Here is a 14680-nt window from a genome sequence, read left to right as displayed (position 1 = left end):
CAATAGAAGAAATGTGTTATTTCAATGGCAGCGCAACATGCCGATTTCTTTCTGCAACCAGAATGCAAACTTGAAAACTATGTACATGTGAACATGGTGAATTAAAGTGGTCGTGGTGAATAATCGAAATATATTTTATTGTTCTTTAACTGAACATGGGTAAACTGATTCAGTTTTAAAGGCTGATAAACCTGTAAAAGTCCATGACCAAAGGAAAAGGAGTTTAAGAAACTCTACCAAAGTTCCTCACACTGTTATAAATACATGACCTAGATACCATCACCTTGCTCAGATTTCTTCTAACCTCCATCACTGGTTTTACTTTGTGTTGTTTGTTCTGATATTGCATGGAAACTATGAAAATGAAATCAGTGCATGTCCACATAATCACAAAATCTGATATCAGCAGTTCAAGTAAAACAGACACTTAATTTGAAAAACATTTATAGATTTTCAAATAAAAAAGCTACCACAATATAATTTAACACTGGCCGGTGAACAGAGATTTTATGGTCTACTTAACACATAACATTCAATGAAATTGTGCCAAAAAAAGTGCTTTTCCCAAGCACTGGTCACCTCTTTGGTTCTCATTCACAACAGGCCAGCTTGAAATATTTATTACAGATCTAATGTTGAAATTGTTTCTGCGGAAGACTCCTAGACATAAGTGTTTACAGCACAAATAAATAATCATCTTTAATCACAATGTTCAACTAAATGTCAATAATAAATGCCATGAAAATGAGACAAGTCATTGAAATGTAGATAAAAACAAAATTTTATAAAAGAAACATCTAACACAAAAGTTCCTCGTGTCCGACGTTTCTCCAACTAGTGCCTTTTTTAGAAATCGGATGACGTAAATATGATAGCGTTAACCAGACATAACAGAAATGGCACTTTCTTTGCTCTTTCTGCACGAACAGGCACGATCTGTGATGACTAAAGGAGACAGCAAGCAGAATATTATTTGTCATCATTTCTCTAAAGCCCTGAGTTTGCATGTATTCAAGGAAGCAATAGCATGCAAAATATAATTTTACATTTACTTTCATTAGAACGCAAGGGATAAATATTGCGGTGGTGGGAAGTTTGAAATATTTGATGACACTAACTAACAGCATTTCACATTTATATTTTCAGTAGTGTTTCTAGTCACAAAGCTTTGAGTTGAATGTTATAAATTCAGTGCAGTGATAGTCAAGTAGATCACTGTGAGCATTTTGATGAAATTCAGCAATAGCTTTAACAAATATGGCCCTAATGAACCCACAGCTGGACAAAAATGAGTAAGCAGTATTACTATAATGAAACGCTGTATATTATTTCTGTATAGACAGTATTTACAGTTGGACACTGTACCCGTCTCGAGAAATATTATCAAATAAAAAATTACTCGACAGAGGAAAACTTGAGGTAACAAAGACAAACGTGTCCAAAGTCTCTCCTTCATATGTGTGGTTAAGGGGTAACACTGCAGATGCGCTGAAATATTGTTTAAAATAAAATATACACTAGTGAACCGGACAGGTGTTGTCTGCAGATTTAGCTCTATAATTGTGAGTTTCAGTTGAGTCCAGGTGTGACGGTGAACCTCACGTCTGATGGATCTCGTGAAACATCAGCTCTCTGGGTATTCTCGTCTCGGGTCCGTACAGTTTGCACGCTCTCCGCTCGAACGCGGCCACCATCTGCTTCACCACCTCATCGAAAAACACAGTGGCTAACTGCGAGTGTATCAACGAACGGAACTCGAATGAGACCTTTGAAGAAGTCAGCGGCAGATATGAGGAAGAGAGACAAGCAGAGATTACAGACACAATCAGTTTATTGATCCTAAAGTGCTGCTGAAGAAATGGTTTGTATACTCTACTTACAGAGAAGTCCACCGTGCATGTGCGCGGATAACCAGGAATACCGGGACTGAACCGCCATATTGTCTCCAAGTGATTGAAAAGCTTTCCGTCAGAACACACGGCCTGATGTGGAAAAACAAAATAATGTCAAGGGTTTGATTACAAAGAAACGTGAATTGTTATGTATATGGCCTCAGACTTACTTTAACAAGATGTGGACGCACGTGGCTTATCATAGACGTGTATCGCTCAACAACCGGAGGGAAGCCCACTTCCAGCTGGGCTTTGGCATGACCGGCCCTTTTCATTATTATTTGGGACTTTTTGCACCACGGTACAAAGAGTTTGTACTCATCCACATTGGCTACCACGTCATACATCTCTTGCATCGAATGCCTAAGACCAAAGAACAGGAATGATTCACATTTCAGCATAAAGCACAATAAGCTACAATACACTTACAAATATAGAAAAAATATAAATATGAGCTATATATTGTACATTGAGCTGTGTAACGCAGATGTTGTAATGCACTAAGAAAAAAGCAATGTTCAAGTAGAAAGACTGCACTTTTTTTTCAAATATTTTATTAAAGATGCATTCAAATTTTGTATGAATGTTGAATTGGATTATAAACTGAAGCTCAGCTTTGAGTAAAAATGTTATAATAACATAGCCCAGAAGAATGACTATAAAATATTACTACAAGAGAAGATCAACAAATATTAATATGCTTTATTTTCTGAGAGATTTTTGTTTTCCTATGCCTTTTATGTATAATTCAAATTTATAATTTGATTTATAAACCCGAATTCCCGTATGTGCTTTTTTCCAACAAATACATTAAAAGTTTTTGTGTCCCCAGACATCCCTTTTATATACTACTGTATTTTGCAAAATAAAGCAATGCCCATTACAAAATCCTACAAGTATCTCTTTTATTTATTCATTTGACAGTATTTCCCAGTTTTTTTTCTTACCATTTTATTTTATTGTACTTCATTTTTATTACAACTGCTATGTATTCTGTTTATCATATTGCCTTTCTATTGGTCTTGTATTTATGTTCCTCTGTGTACGATTTTAAAACTCTGTCTCTAATGGGGGACGAAAGCAAACATTTGTGCTGCTATAAAGATAAAGAAGAGGGTATTGTGCAGGATCAGGGCCTGGAGGCACTTGTCATTTTAAGATACCCTAGAATTACACAGGGTGCAGCAGGAAGAGCCGTAAAGATGAAGAGCAGTCTGACTTGTTATGCTCTCGGAGCGATCAAACAGAAAACACAAAGAAGATCAGAACTATACTTACCCTAGTATTCTCCTCTCTGAATACTCATTTCTCTTATTGGTGAGGCTGATAAATGACCTTCTGTGATGAGAGGGGGTCTGGTCCACTTCAGACAGACAAAGAACTCGAGGAGAACGGGTCATTAAAATCCCACAGGAGGACAAATGTCTAACATAGAGCACAGGACAAATTGTACAAGATTGTAGCCAATACTACGTCTCAATGTTTACGTCATATGTCATGTATCATATGAATTAATATATGTCTAATAAAAATTGCAAAACAATGTAATTTACATATATATTTACATTAAAACGGTGGCATTGCACAAACAAACGAATACACACCATCGACCCTCTATAATGGATGATTTTCAGTAGTACATTTTGTGCATCAATGGTTAACGTGGTAAATGTCAAATCAATCATTTTACACCTTACACAGACAAGCCTATGCGAAGTGGATTACATAAGACATCATTATGTTCGTTTATTTGTTAATGAATAAGATGTAAATGTGCTGTTACCGGATGGACCACTGCTGTATTCTCTCTCTCTGTTTAAACGGGCTGCCGCCGGGGCGACACGGACCGACAGTCACTATTTCCAGAAATTCGCTGAACGTTCGCACACCCATCGGGATCCGCCGGGCTCCTCCTGACACTGCCATCAATTTATATATCTGTCCCTAATGAATATGGGTAAAATCGTTGCTTAATGGCTCGACTAGCCTCGAACAATCACAATGATAAACCGGCGAGGACGGTCATTACACGCGACTGATTTACAGTGAGCAGATGCCAGCTGTGTATATCCCTTCGTGCAATTGTCTTTTCTCTTGCGATGTCTTTTAAACCTATCGAGGTTAAACCGGTGAACCTCAGATAAGCTGCCGGTGTGTGTCTATGTGGGACACACTACTGTACTTTGGCTCTGCACGGGCAGGTGCAGCTGCCGCCAACTGGACCGGAGGAGGACACACGACACAAAAATTACAAATAGTATAATTTAATTATATAATGTGGTCTTAATAGGCATAGCCAGCAGATCTGTGTGAATAAACAGCCATGACAGTGCTGTACAGAGATTATTATAATAAATAATACTGATGTAATGTCCCCCCCAATTTACTAGGCGGCGATAAGCAACGCTTTACATGGAAGTCTCTGAGTTTTCATAATAAAAGTCTGACACGACTGCTGGTCTTATTACTTTATTTCAAGTTCTTTAAAAGCTCACATAATGCATAAATATATTTATATTTGCATATTTACATATTTTTTGAATAATACACACATTTATTAAATATGGCGTTATCTATATTTTAAAAGTGTATGTGCGTTTTTACTTCATTCTGGACTTCAGATATCTATTTCTTCAAGAGGCAAGCACTGTAAACGTGAAACGGATTACCGTTGGGGTGATTGTGGGATTTGTAGTTTTCAGACCACCTGTCCTGAACTAAGTTTAGTAGGAACGCATGTGGCTGAAAGTCTTGCGCGTCTTGCTTTACAATTTCATGCAGTTTCGCGTCCATGCATCCTTAAACGTTCGCTGTAATGTCCACATCAACTGGCGAGAAACAAGAATGCGATACAAAGACCTCGTGTGGGTGAGTTTGCATATCAGTAACATAACACATCAGCTAAATCTTCCGGTGTCAGTGTGTGTAGTACTGAGAGTGTGGACATTATATAGTAGATCGTGCCCATACGTTCCATTGCAACAATTTCTTGATATATATCTTAATACATACGTTTAGTATTTTAAATATTTGCTAAGATTGCAATAATTCTTGCATTGCAGTTTAAAGACTTTTTTGGTGGAAGAGGGGGCGGAGTGTTTTATAAAATGAATATACGAAGAGTGTGATTCCAAAATGAGATAACTACGTTTTTAAAAATAGTAAAAAATCATGTTTTTTTATTGTGCATTCCAATTCAAATCATCAAACTGCGGTTGGTTTGTTTTGATTTAAGCTATAATAACTTAAAAAATACAGCTAACTAACACAATAAAACGCAATAAAAACATGATTTTTGAACCGTTATCTCGTTTTGGAACCAATCTCTTCATGTAATGCATTTATTTTATTATGTTTGATACGTTTTAATCCCTTATTTCTTAGTTTTGGTTAATTTACAAGGACAGCTGACATAAAATTGTTGGATCTCGTATACGGAACAGATCATGTATTTTTCTTTTTTCTTCTTTATTTAAACAAAAATAATTAGTTCAGGCAAAACGATCATCTAAAAATGTAATATTGTACAAATGTGTAAAAAAGAAGTTTCGCCCTGTGATTGCTTTGTTTTTCTAGATGAAATGTGGAAAATATAATGTTATAAATATATAATAACACTTAAACATTGGCATAATTTTGATATATTTATTTCTTTGTTTCTTTCTTTCTTTTTTGGTCTTTCTAGTGGGATTATTATGGATTCATTGCCTTTCAACCGGTATGAAACACAAGATGACCAGTTGTTTACTCAGCCTAGGCCTGTAGCAAGCAGCTTATCCAGACTGGCTGAACTGATCAGTCACTTTCAGTACAAACCCAAACAGCAACAGCCTTCATCCTCCATCTGCAAAGACTGCGGCCAGACGTTCCCTAACCTGGACAGTCTTGTGGATCACCAGGAAAGAGAGCACTCCCTGCAAAAGCTCCACTGCTGTCAGCGATGTGGCCAAAAGTTTGCTTTGCTCTCCAGTTTACAGCTACACAAGTGCCCCGATTCGTCTTCCACATGCCAGGCGTGCAGGGGCGAACCTCAATGGGGTTGTCCTTGCCCTACCTGTGGGGCTGAACCTCTAGGTGCCTTTTTCTCCGAAGAGCCTTTTTTTGGTAATGACAACAGCCCTTATGTGTGCGCCCCATGTGGACTAGCCTTCGGCCACAAGCAGGACCTGCTGTACCACCAGCAGGCTGGAGAATGTCAGCCCGCTCCCCTCAACCCATCCTCTCCAGCTGCTAGTCCGACCGCCTCCTACACCTCCTCGCCTCCGTCTCCCACCTGTACCAGGGTTTCTACTTCCGCATGCACTTTGTGCCCCCGAACGTTTCGTTCGCCTGCGGGACTCGCCAGCCACATGCGTAATTTTCACGAGAAAAAGACGGGGTCCTCAAAAAAGACGGGGTCCTCAAAAAAGTTTCAGTGCCGTTCCTGTGACAAGGTTTTCCCCCAGACGTCCTTACTTTACCTGCATAGGGAGGAGGAACATCGACGAGAGAACATCATCACGAAACCGCAGAGAAACTCCAGGCGAGAAACCACCAGGCGAAGGCAGAGGGGCGAGACGTATCCCTGCCTTCACTGCGGAAAAGTCTTCCTGCACCATTTGACTCGCAGGGCGCATTTCAAGCACTACAGCGCTCACCATCAGACCCACCTCGCCCTCAGCAGCAAAACAGCCAAAGCTGGGTTTAAGCCAAAGGCAGCTAAAGGGTCCACATTACTCAAGGATGGAAAACCAAAGAGAGGTAGGCCGAGGAAAATTCAGCCGGTTTTGACGGAAGAGGTGGAAACAGGAGATCGGCCCCAAGCTGTGCTGAAAGCACATGAGAAGGTTCCTCAACCAGCAGGCACGTGTAGGTGCTGTAGTGTGTGTACAGGTGGTATAACTCTCTCTGAGATACCAGACGTTTGTGATAAGAATGTCTTTCACTGTGTGCCCTGTGCGGAGGCTTTCATAGCCCTAGAGACCTTTTTAGAGCACTGCCAGAAGCATCTGATTCGTGAAAGTGAGGAAGATGAAGATCTACTCAGCGATTGATAAAAGGTCCATCTACTGCACAGGTGCATTAAAATGTTCAAAATATCAGGAATTACATTATACTTTGATATACTGTGATGTCCTTATGTGGGCAGACCTACAGATATGTCCTGGGCTTCCTGAATAACAGCTCTGTCAATACATGTCATATCATGCAAAAACACTTCACGCAAGTGCCAGAGAAATAGAGAATTTCAACAAAAATAGTCCAAAATAGCCAGTTGTATTTTTTCTGATACGGGTACCTGTTTATACCACTTTTACTTGCCACATGATCAGGTTTAATGTTTATCTAAACAATGTGTCTATTGTATTACTATAAAGAGATTTTCTTTCAGACACATTCTTTTGTCAAACAATGTTTTTTTACATGTCGGTTTTCTTACTCAAACCTAAAACCAGGGAAATGATATGTTGCAAGTAGGATTGCATATCTCTGGATCTGTAATTTGCTACTGATATATTTCAGCATTTTTATTAAACTACCTTTGTTTCAATCATTTGTGTAATTTCTCATTGTCAGATGATTCTATGCGGTGTTTGCATTCCATTCTTCATGTTATGCATAAACTCTTAACACATTTTGTGATTTAAGTGTAAAACGATTTATGCATGTTATCTACATAAATATATATTTCAGCCTGTGAGACCAAATATTACAGATATTATTCAGATTTCGCGTCTTCTGGATTGAAGATATGATTTTTGTGGTTTAGATCATTTAGAAAATTAGATATAACGTCTGATATCCTGATATGACTTATTTGAAATAAAAATGACTCCGTATTCTGCTGAAATATTGGAATGTGTGCTGTTAAAAGAATCTGTCGCAAAGAACAAATAAGTAATAATTTCTGCTACGATTGTATATTTTTTATTTTCTCAACCAAATAACTTGTCAATAAGTTTGTATGTAACGCTTCTGCTGTACTAACATTTAACCAGCACCAAATAGACTTCAGGTTCCAATGTTTGTCAAAATATTTAATTGCACTAATCTTTTTTGGGAGTAAACATTGGGCCGGATTCACTAAACTGTTCTTAAGACAAAATATAAGATTGTTCTTAAGATAAAGTATAGGAAGCTCGTAAGAATTTTCCTTTTTAAGAAGTTCTCAATTACTTTCTTAAGAACATCTTCATTTTTTGCATAAGAATAAAATGACATAGAGTATGCTTTGTAAGTCAATCTTGAGAAAAAAATTAAGAACTGCCTAAGAACATTTTTTCGGGAATACAAAACTTTTTTCTCAAATTACAGTTAAAGAAGAAATATGGTAGTTAAGAAGAATTTTCTTAAGAATGTTGTGTGAATCCGCCCCATTGTCTTTTAACACTGTACTAAGCTGCTTTATGGCTTACATTATGTTTTTGCCTGCAGCTACCTCCTATGTGAACTTTGTGTTATTTCTTGTCATATGTACCTCGTGTTACTAACACGTTATTGCATAAATACTGTTTTTGAATAAATTTGGTAAAAAGGTCATGAAGGTGTCTGTAGATGGTGTTTTTTTATATATAATAAAACATAAAATTATCAACTGGGCTTTATTCCATACTCATTCAACAGCCTCTTTCTCCTTTTTATAGCAGTTATTAAAGATACAATGAACTCCGTATTTTTACTACATCAACTTTATTTAATTTATTGTAATATTTCTAATAATAGATTACTATCCGCATGAACTCAATTAATAAACGTGATTGATGTTCAGACTTCAATACAGCAGGGGGCGATGTTGCGTTTCACGACTACAAAATAAACCCGCGGCTTACGCCACTTCCTGTTCTTTACGCACCCTTCTCATACATTGTTTGAAACGTGTTTCGAACGTTTTTGTTCTACAAAATTGTTCGATCCAACTAAATAAACATGAGCAAAGCACATCCACCCGAGCTGAAAAAGTAAGTATTTTCAAACGTTAGGTAAAAATCTTCATAATACCTTTAGAAAAGTGATTTATTTGAACATTAGAGGTCATTTACTGCTGTGGCCGGTGAAAATGTAACCATATCTACTGTATATTTTTTATTTGTTGCAAAGGAACTGTTGGGATATAATTACAACACGTTTACGTTTATGCTAAAACTTAACGAGTCAATACACAATATAATGTTTCTTTCTTGCGTTTTAGGTTTATGGACAAGAAGCTTTCACGTAAGTCAAATGCACAAGATTATTATAAGCAGACTATTTGTATTTTAATTTCTAAATTCTGGCGTTCATTAAGTTATTACATATTCCTAAATTGTATGTTATTGCATAATGTTAATTACATGAATTTTGTTCTGTATAGTAATATTAAATTAGACCTTTAAAATATTTATCCTGGTAACTGTATAATAGCCTATTTTGTCCATCTTTAATAACTCGAGCAAGATTTTAATTGTGTTTTTATCTTTGTTTTTAGTGAAGCTAAACGGTGGTCGTCATGTTCAGGGCATCTTGCGAGGGTTTGATCCCTTCATGAATCTGGTAGTGGATGATTCTATTGAAATGGCTCCTGGAGGACAGATGAACACCATTGGCATGGTGGTCAGTATAACAACAGACTTGTGCAAAACACAAACCCAATGTCTTGTTCCCAACTCTCAGGGAACCAAGGTTACCTTGAGTAACCCGAGACACAGTTCTCATACCATGCCCAGTGTTACAAAACTATGAGCTGTTATATATTGCATTATATTATACTCTATTTACTGTTTTTCATTTATGTTATAGACAAAATAATCACATCAATTTTTCGCCATAATTAGATCATTTCATTTATTTAGTGCATTAAGGCAACCAGTAAATTGAATTAAGTAATATTTTCTTTTAGAATTAATTGGTTGGGTTTTGGTTAGTCTCGCGAAGCCAGACATTCATACAACGGCCCGTGGGCGTGACGTCTGAGGCTGAGACTAGGTTTTAGTTAATCTTGTTGTAGCTTTGTACTATGTGAAAGGTGTATTTTGGAAAAAACACATTCTTTTTAACGGACCAGTGCGCAATGTCTTTTTTGAGTGTGTCTGAATTGTCTTCTGTTTTTTTTTTTTTCAGGTGATAAGAGGAAACAGTATAATCATGTTGGAGGCTCTAGAACGAGTGTGAAGAAAGTGACCACTTTTCTTTTCCTGATTTTTTTTGTCTCCAGCCAGCAAATTTTTATGGATTTCCACAACGTCTTTTTACAAAAAGACTGGATATTAATGCAACAACAATTTTTGTGTTTAATAAATGCCTGTTTTGTTTGTTTTTATATATTTTCCTATGTCTGTAGAAAGTTGTGCACAAATCATAATTTTTTTGTGAATAAAGTGACAGTAATGTGATGATTTTAATGTGTTTTTCTTCCTTCATGTGGCTTTGTTTTTAGAAGCTGTTAACCTTCACTATGGAAGGTTTACTAAAAACTCAGTGATCGACAGTTTAGGGACAGTTGCCATGGGTAAAGCCTGACATAGAATCTTGACATAGATTATTGTAATGCTATTTTATTCTAATTTGGCTCTGGTCAACCGTTATGTTACATCTTTTAAGACCAATAGAAGCAGGGCTTTTATTAAATATGAACTAGTAGTTGACCTCCCCTTTTTCATCTGATGTTTTATGGGTTTAGCACATATGCAAACGCAGGAGCTGTCATATCTGTTTACTTTTATGAAGATAACAACCAGCCATTTTTTCAAATGTTTTATACAAATGTGTTCATTGTTGTAAGGTTATGCATTGTTTTCAACTAATTTTATGATGTTCAATTTCATACGGAAAAGGGTGTGATTTCACAATTGAGGATTTTATTCAATGCATTTATTTTAAAGGTGACTAAAACTTTTATTTTTACGATTAATTGGGAATAATGTTGATAGTTTTTAACACTCGTTATTAGGACTTTTATTTTGTCCGGAAGCGTCAGTGACGCTGATCGGCTGGGTTAGTATGCTCCCGCATTGAGGGTATGTGGAGAGTAGTAATGTCGGAGGAGATTGGGAAGAAGGTGCAGGCGGTGGTGGACCGGGTTAATCAAGCGGTTTCCCGTCGCCCGAAGGTCAGTTTCTCATCTCGTTCTCACAGGTAGTGTTTGAGGAAACTATGCGCTTTTAAAATGCCCTAAAACAAACTCGCGGCTCCATGAAAACCGCGTTTTTACGGGTGGGTTATGTAATCTTTTCAACCTTTACACACAGACAGGCTTAATAAAGCACATGAGGTGTTGACAGTTGAGTATATAACGTTAGCGAAAAATTGTCCGTTTAAGAACTCGTCATGTCTGCTTAAAAATATTGCTCTGTAAATGAATGCATGTGACTTGAAATAACATGGTTTGCAGTAGTCACGACCCAGCAAATTGTGCATGACATGTATCACATGTTTTCTGTGTGCGTTTGCAAGCATTTATTGGAAATATCAGATTTATATGACTAGAATGTGTTATTTTCCATGCAATGTGTATTTTACTGCTTTACATTTCTTTATTGTGGTTTAAAGTTTTTCGAAATAGAGTATATATGATGCTTGAGTAAACAAAGTTTACTTTTATAATGTCTTTAACTCTTTCAGACGTTACCATGCATAGCCCCTCGACTGGTGGCGGTCAGCAAGACCAAACCTGCAGAGATGGTGGTGGAGGCTTACAAACACGGACAACGAAACTTTGGAGAGAATTATGTAAGAATAACTCATAACATTCTAGTGTAAATGCACATCAGTAACGACCTAAAAGGAATTAAAATCATATTGATTCATAATGATTTTTGCACAGGTAAATGAACTCGTGGAAAAAGCTTCCCATCCACAGGTATTACAGCCAGACAAACCGTGTTGTTTTTGTATGATCGGACCGCTTGACTGATACAATGCTGTCATCTTTTTATTTTAGATTTTGTCATCATGTCCTGAAATAAAATGGCATTTTATTGGTCATCTACAAAAGAATAATGTCAACAAGCTCCTGGGTAAGCAAAGCCGAATAGCAAAGTCAATGGTAATAAATGTTTTATTAGCAAATTCTGTCGATGCAACACATTGATTGTGTTAAATCGCAGCTGTTCCAAACCTGTATATGGTGGAGACGATTGACTCTATTAAGCTGGCTGAAAGAGTCAACAGCTCGTGGCAAAAGCTGAGAGCTGCCAACACGCAGTGGTTAAAAATGATGGTCCAGATAAACACCAGTGGAGAGGGAAGTAAGTGTTCATCTCCTGTTAACATCATATCTAAGTAGAGATTTTATTATTGTGAATTTCTCAAGACATATCTGGAAAAAGATATGAACCCTATTAAAGATGCTCTGTATTTAGATAATCAAAATGTTCTTTGTTTAACAAAAAGTGGAGAATCGCAGCTGGATGCATCGCAGTCGGACTCCTTTCTTGTTACACAATGTTCTAATAAAATAATCCCATATCAAAGGCTCAGATGTTGTTTGGTTAGCTTTCGTTGTTGCAATCTCACAGTATGGATGTTCTTTGTTTCTAATTTAGATTTCTGGGTTAGATATTTTCCTAGTGTATCACATAACCAAGTTTTCACCAAACCTCAGCATGACTCTCTGACCATGATGCGTTTCATCAGGTAAACACGGCCTGTCCCCTGATGAGACTGTAAACACAGTCAAACACATTGTATCTCAGTGTCCTGCTCTTGAATTCGCTGGACTCATGACGATTGGCCGGTATGGTTATGACCTCAGTGACGGCCCCAACCCTGACTTCCAGGTACATCATATGAACATTGTCACTCCAGCTAGCATTACATATTTTAAGAGATGGTTTGTGAACTGTAAATAAACGTGTCCTTTGCTTGTAGATGCTGTTGAAACGTCGTGAAGAAGTTTGTGAGAGTCTTAAGATGCCAGTGGATAAGGTTGAGCTCAGTATGGGCATGTCCTCTGACTTTGAACATGCGGTAGGTGCCTCTTTATTTCTGCTTTATAAAGTCAACATGAAAACCTTCCACGACCCTTTTACTTCTGAGTGAAACAGCATATTATAGAACGGGATTTATTTTATGCATCTTTATATTTTTCAGAGATGGCTATAGTTTTTTTTTTAATTGTATTTTGGATTAGTATTGCAAACACCATTTTTTCCTATATAGATTTTATCACATTTATTGAATAATTGCTTGCCATGAATTTACAATGTTTCTTTGTTTAGATTGAGGTTGGATCCACCAATGTCCGTGTCGGAAGCACTATTTTTGGCACTCGGGAATATCCCAACACCCCAAGCCCCAGTCCAGAGAAAAAGCCAAAGGTTGTATGTGAGGAAACAGCCAGAAAAATGGACCGACTGACCGTTACAGAGCAATGAAAATTGAAAAAAAAAAAAGATTACTGAACTGAATCTGGGAACACTTTCCCAATGACTGGCCTCACCATTTACCAGTCAAAAGCCATGAATGTGTCTTAACTATCACTACTGACCTGGTCTTCTGAGGTGAAACAACTAGAGAGATTAATGAAAAGTGTAATTTGACCAATTCAACCCGAAATTAACTTCCTGAAGGCGTTTTATTATCAAAAGATCTCTAGAAATATTCGCCCACCTTTACGAAGTTCTCAACCTTGCTTTCGAATTTCGTTTCGAACAGATAAAGGGTCAGCACGTGTTTGGTTTTGTTGTGCCAATTGTAGCTGAATTCATTGTTTAGAGGTAATCACCTATTCATGTGAGGCATAATTTCTGTCATTTCAGTTGAGTAGAATAAATAGTTAAACATCTGAGTAAAACAACAGGTTTTATTTTTGTTGTGTAGGTATATTTTAGTTTGTATGTTGTTTCATTTGTGTACTGTGGCTGCTCAGAAAGTGTCAGTGAAATGGCAACACTTTACACTAAGGTTCAGTTATTAACATTAGTTTATGCGGTTAAATATGAATAATAACAAAATGACTTTCTACCTAATCTGTTTTTCACCTTTCACATTAGTGTATTATGATCAAGCACAAATGAACAATAGTACGTTTATAAATGATCATGAACCGATATTAAAGAATTGAACATTATTGTAAAGTGTTACTAGTGAAATCCTATTTGTAAATGATATAAATAACATGTATAGTATTCTGTATCCTCTTGTTGCTGTGAATGGTGTCAGTGAGTTGTTTCAGGACTGACGTGTGCGTGTATGTGTGGTACTATGCTGTAATTCATTTAGTAGCTATAGCTCCATGTCATACTAAACATAGCTATTAAAATTGAGCACTGGTAAACATTGATTTTTAGGTCAAGGAACAGAAATAAACATGCAGTGAAGTGAAGTGCAAGATTAAAGACTAAAGTGTTTCTGGAGTTTAAGGAAAGCTGAAGGTCTTTGGTATTTACTATGCAAGGAGAGAGATTGTACTGCATTTTAAATGTTTGTTTAGATGTAATTACATATTTTTTTCTTCATTTTGAATGGTGTGGTCAAACTAATGATATTTTATTGTTTGTGGTTGATTGTGAAATCAAAATGGAAACTAACATCCATACATTTTTCAATCGTATGTAGTGTCAAAGATGAATATTGTTGTATCTTGTCAATAGGTGGTTGTACATAAATATTTGAGTTAGGTAAGGTGGGAAATAAATGAAATGAAATATTTTTGTGTGATATGTAAAGGTTTAAAGACCTGGTTTAGGATACCGTTTGTTTAAGCAATTTACATTTAGTCTAAATTCAGTTATGACTGAAATATATATTTTTAAGACTGTATGATTTGTTCTGTGACAGATACGTTGGCGTAACTATGCACAGATTCTGATTTGAAACTGTAAAATTTAGAG

At 36.8% G+C, this 14680-nt stretch overlaps 4 protein-coding genes across 5 annotated transcripts; 3 read left to right on the top strand and 1 right to left on the bottom strand.

Annotated features, from left to right (window-relative positions):
- Nucleotides 1–81: 81 nt before the first annotated feature.
- Nucleotides 82–4046, bottom strand: coq10a (coenzyme Q10A). The gene is made up of 5 exons (XM_057319076.1): nucleotides 3676–4046; nucleotides 3171–3317; nucleotides 2063–2255; nucleotides 1881–1982; nucleotides 82–1766 (listed from the first exon to the last, which is right to left on the bottom strand). Exons 1-5 carry the CDS (start codon nucleotides 3816–3818, stop codon nucleotides 1599–1601), a joined length of 753 nt encoding a protein of 250 aa, XP_057175059.1. The 5' UTR covers nucleotides 3819–4046; the 3' UTR covers nucleotides 82–1598.
- Nucleotides 4047–4599: 553 nt separating this feature from the next.
- On the top strand, nucleotides 4600–8411 carry si:ch211-148l7.4 (uncharacterized protein LOC563603 homolog). The gene is made up of 2 exons (XM_057319075.1): nucleotides 4600–4760; nucleotides 5578–8411. Exons 1-2 carry the CDS (start codon nucleotides 4708–4710, stop codon nucleotides 6923–6925), a joined length of 1401 nt encoding a protein of 466 aa, XP_057175058.1. The 5' UTR covers nucleotides 4600–4707; the 3' UTR covers nucleotides 6926–8411.
- A 294-nt stretch (nucleotides 8412–8705) lies between these two features.
- snrpg (small nuclear ribonucleoprotein polypeptide G) lies at nucleotides 8706–10240 on the top strand. Its single transcript, XM_057319077.1, has 4 exons — nucleotides 8706–8830; nucleotides 9061–9083; nucleotides 9337–9461; nucleotides 9969–10240. The coding sequence occupies exons 1-4, from the start codon at nucleotides 8799–8801 to the stop codon at nucleotides 10017–10019; spliced, it is 231 nt and encodes a 76-aa protein (XP_057175060.1). The 5' UTR covers nucleotides 8706–8798; the 3' UTR covers nucleotides 10020–10240.
- Nucleotides 10241–10820: 580 nt separating this feature from the next.
- Nucleotides 10821–14607, top strand: plpbp (pyridoxal phosphate binding protein). Of its 2 annotated transcripts, none has more exons than XM_057319181.1 (8): nucleotides 10821–10956; nucleotides 11469–11576; nucleotides 11671–11706; nucleotides 11788–11863; nucleotides 11954–12094; nucleotides 12483–12625; nucleotides 12717–12815; nucleotides 13067–14607. In XM_057319181.1, exons 1-8 carry the CDS (start codon nucleotides 10867–10869, stop codon nucleotides 13220–13222), a joined length of 849 nt encoding a protein of 282 aa, XP_057175164.1. In that variant the 5' UTR covers nucleotides 10821–10866; the 3' UTR covers nucleotides 13223–14607. The 2 variants fall into 2 exon arrangements, with proteins under 2 accessions (XP_057175164.1, XP_057175165.1); XM_057319182.1 differs by having other exon boundaries at nucleotides 10869–10982.
- Nucleotides 14608–14680: the final 73 nt, after the last annotated feature.

Source organism: Triplophysa rosa, linkage group LG21 (genome assembly GCF_024868665.1).
Source record: "Triplophysa rosa linkage group LG21, Trosa_1v2, whole genome shotgun sequence".
Lineage (NCBI taxonomy): Eukaryota > Metazoa > Chordata > Actinopteri > Cypriniformes > Nemacheilidae > Triplophysa > Triplophysa rosa.
Note: the sequence above shows the minus strand (reverse complement) of the source record. Positions and strands in the feature narration are given on the sequence as shown.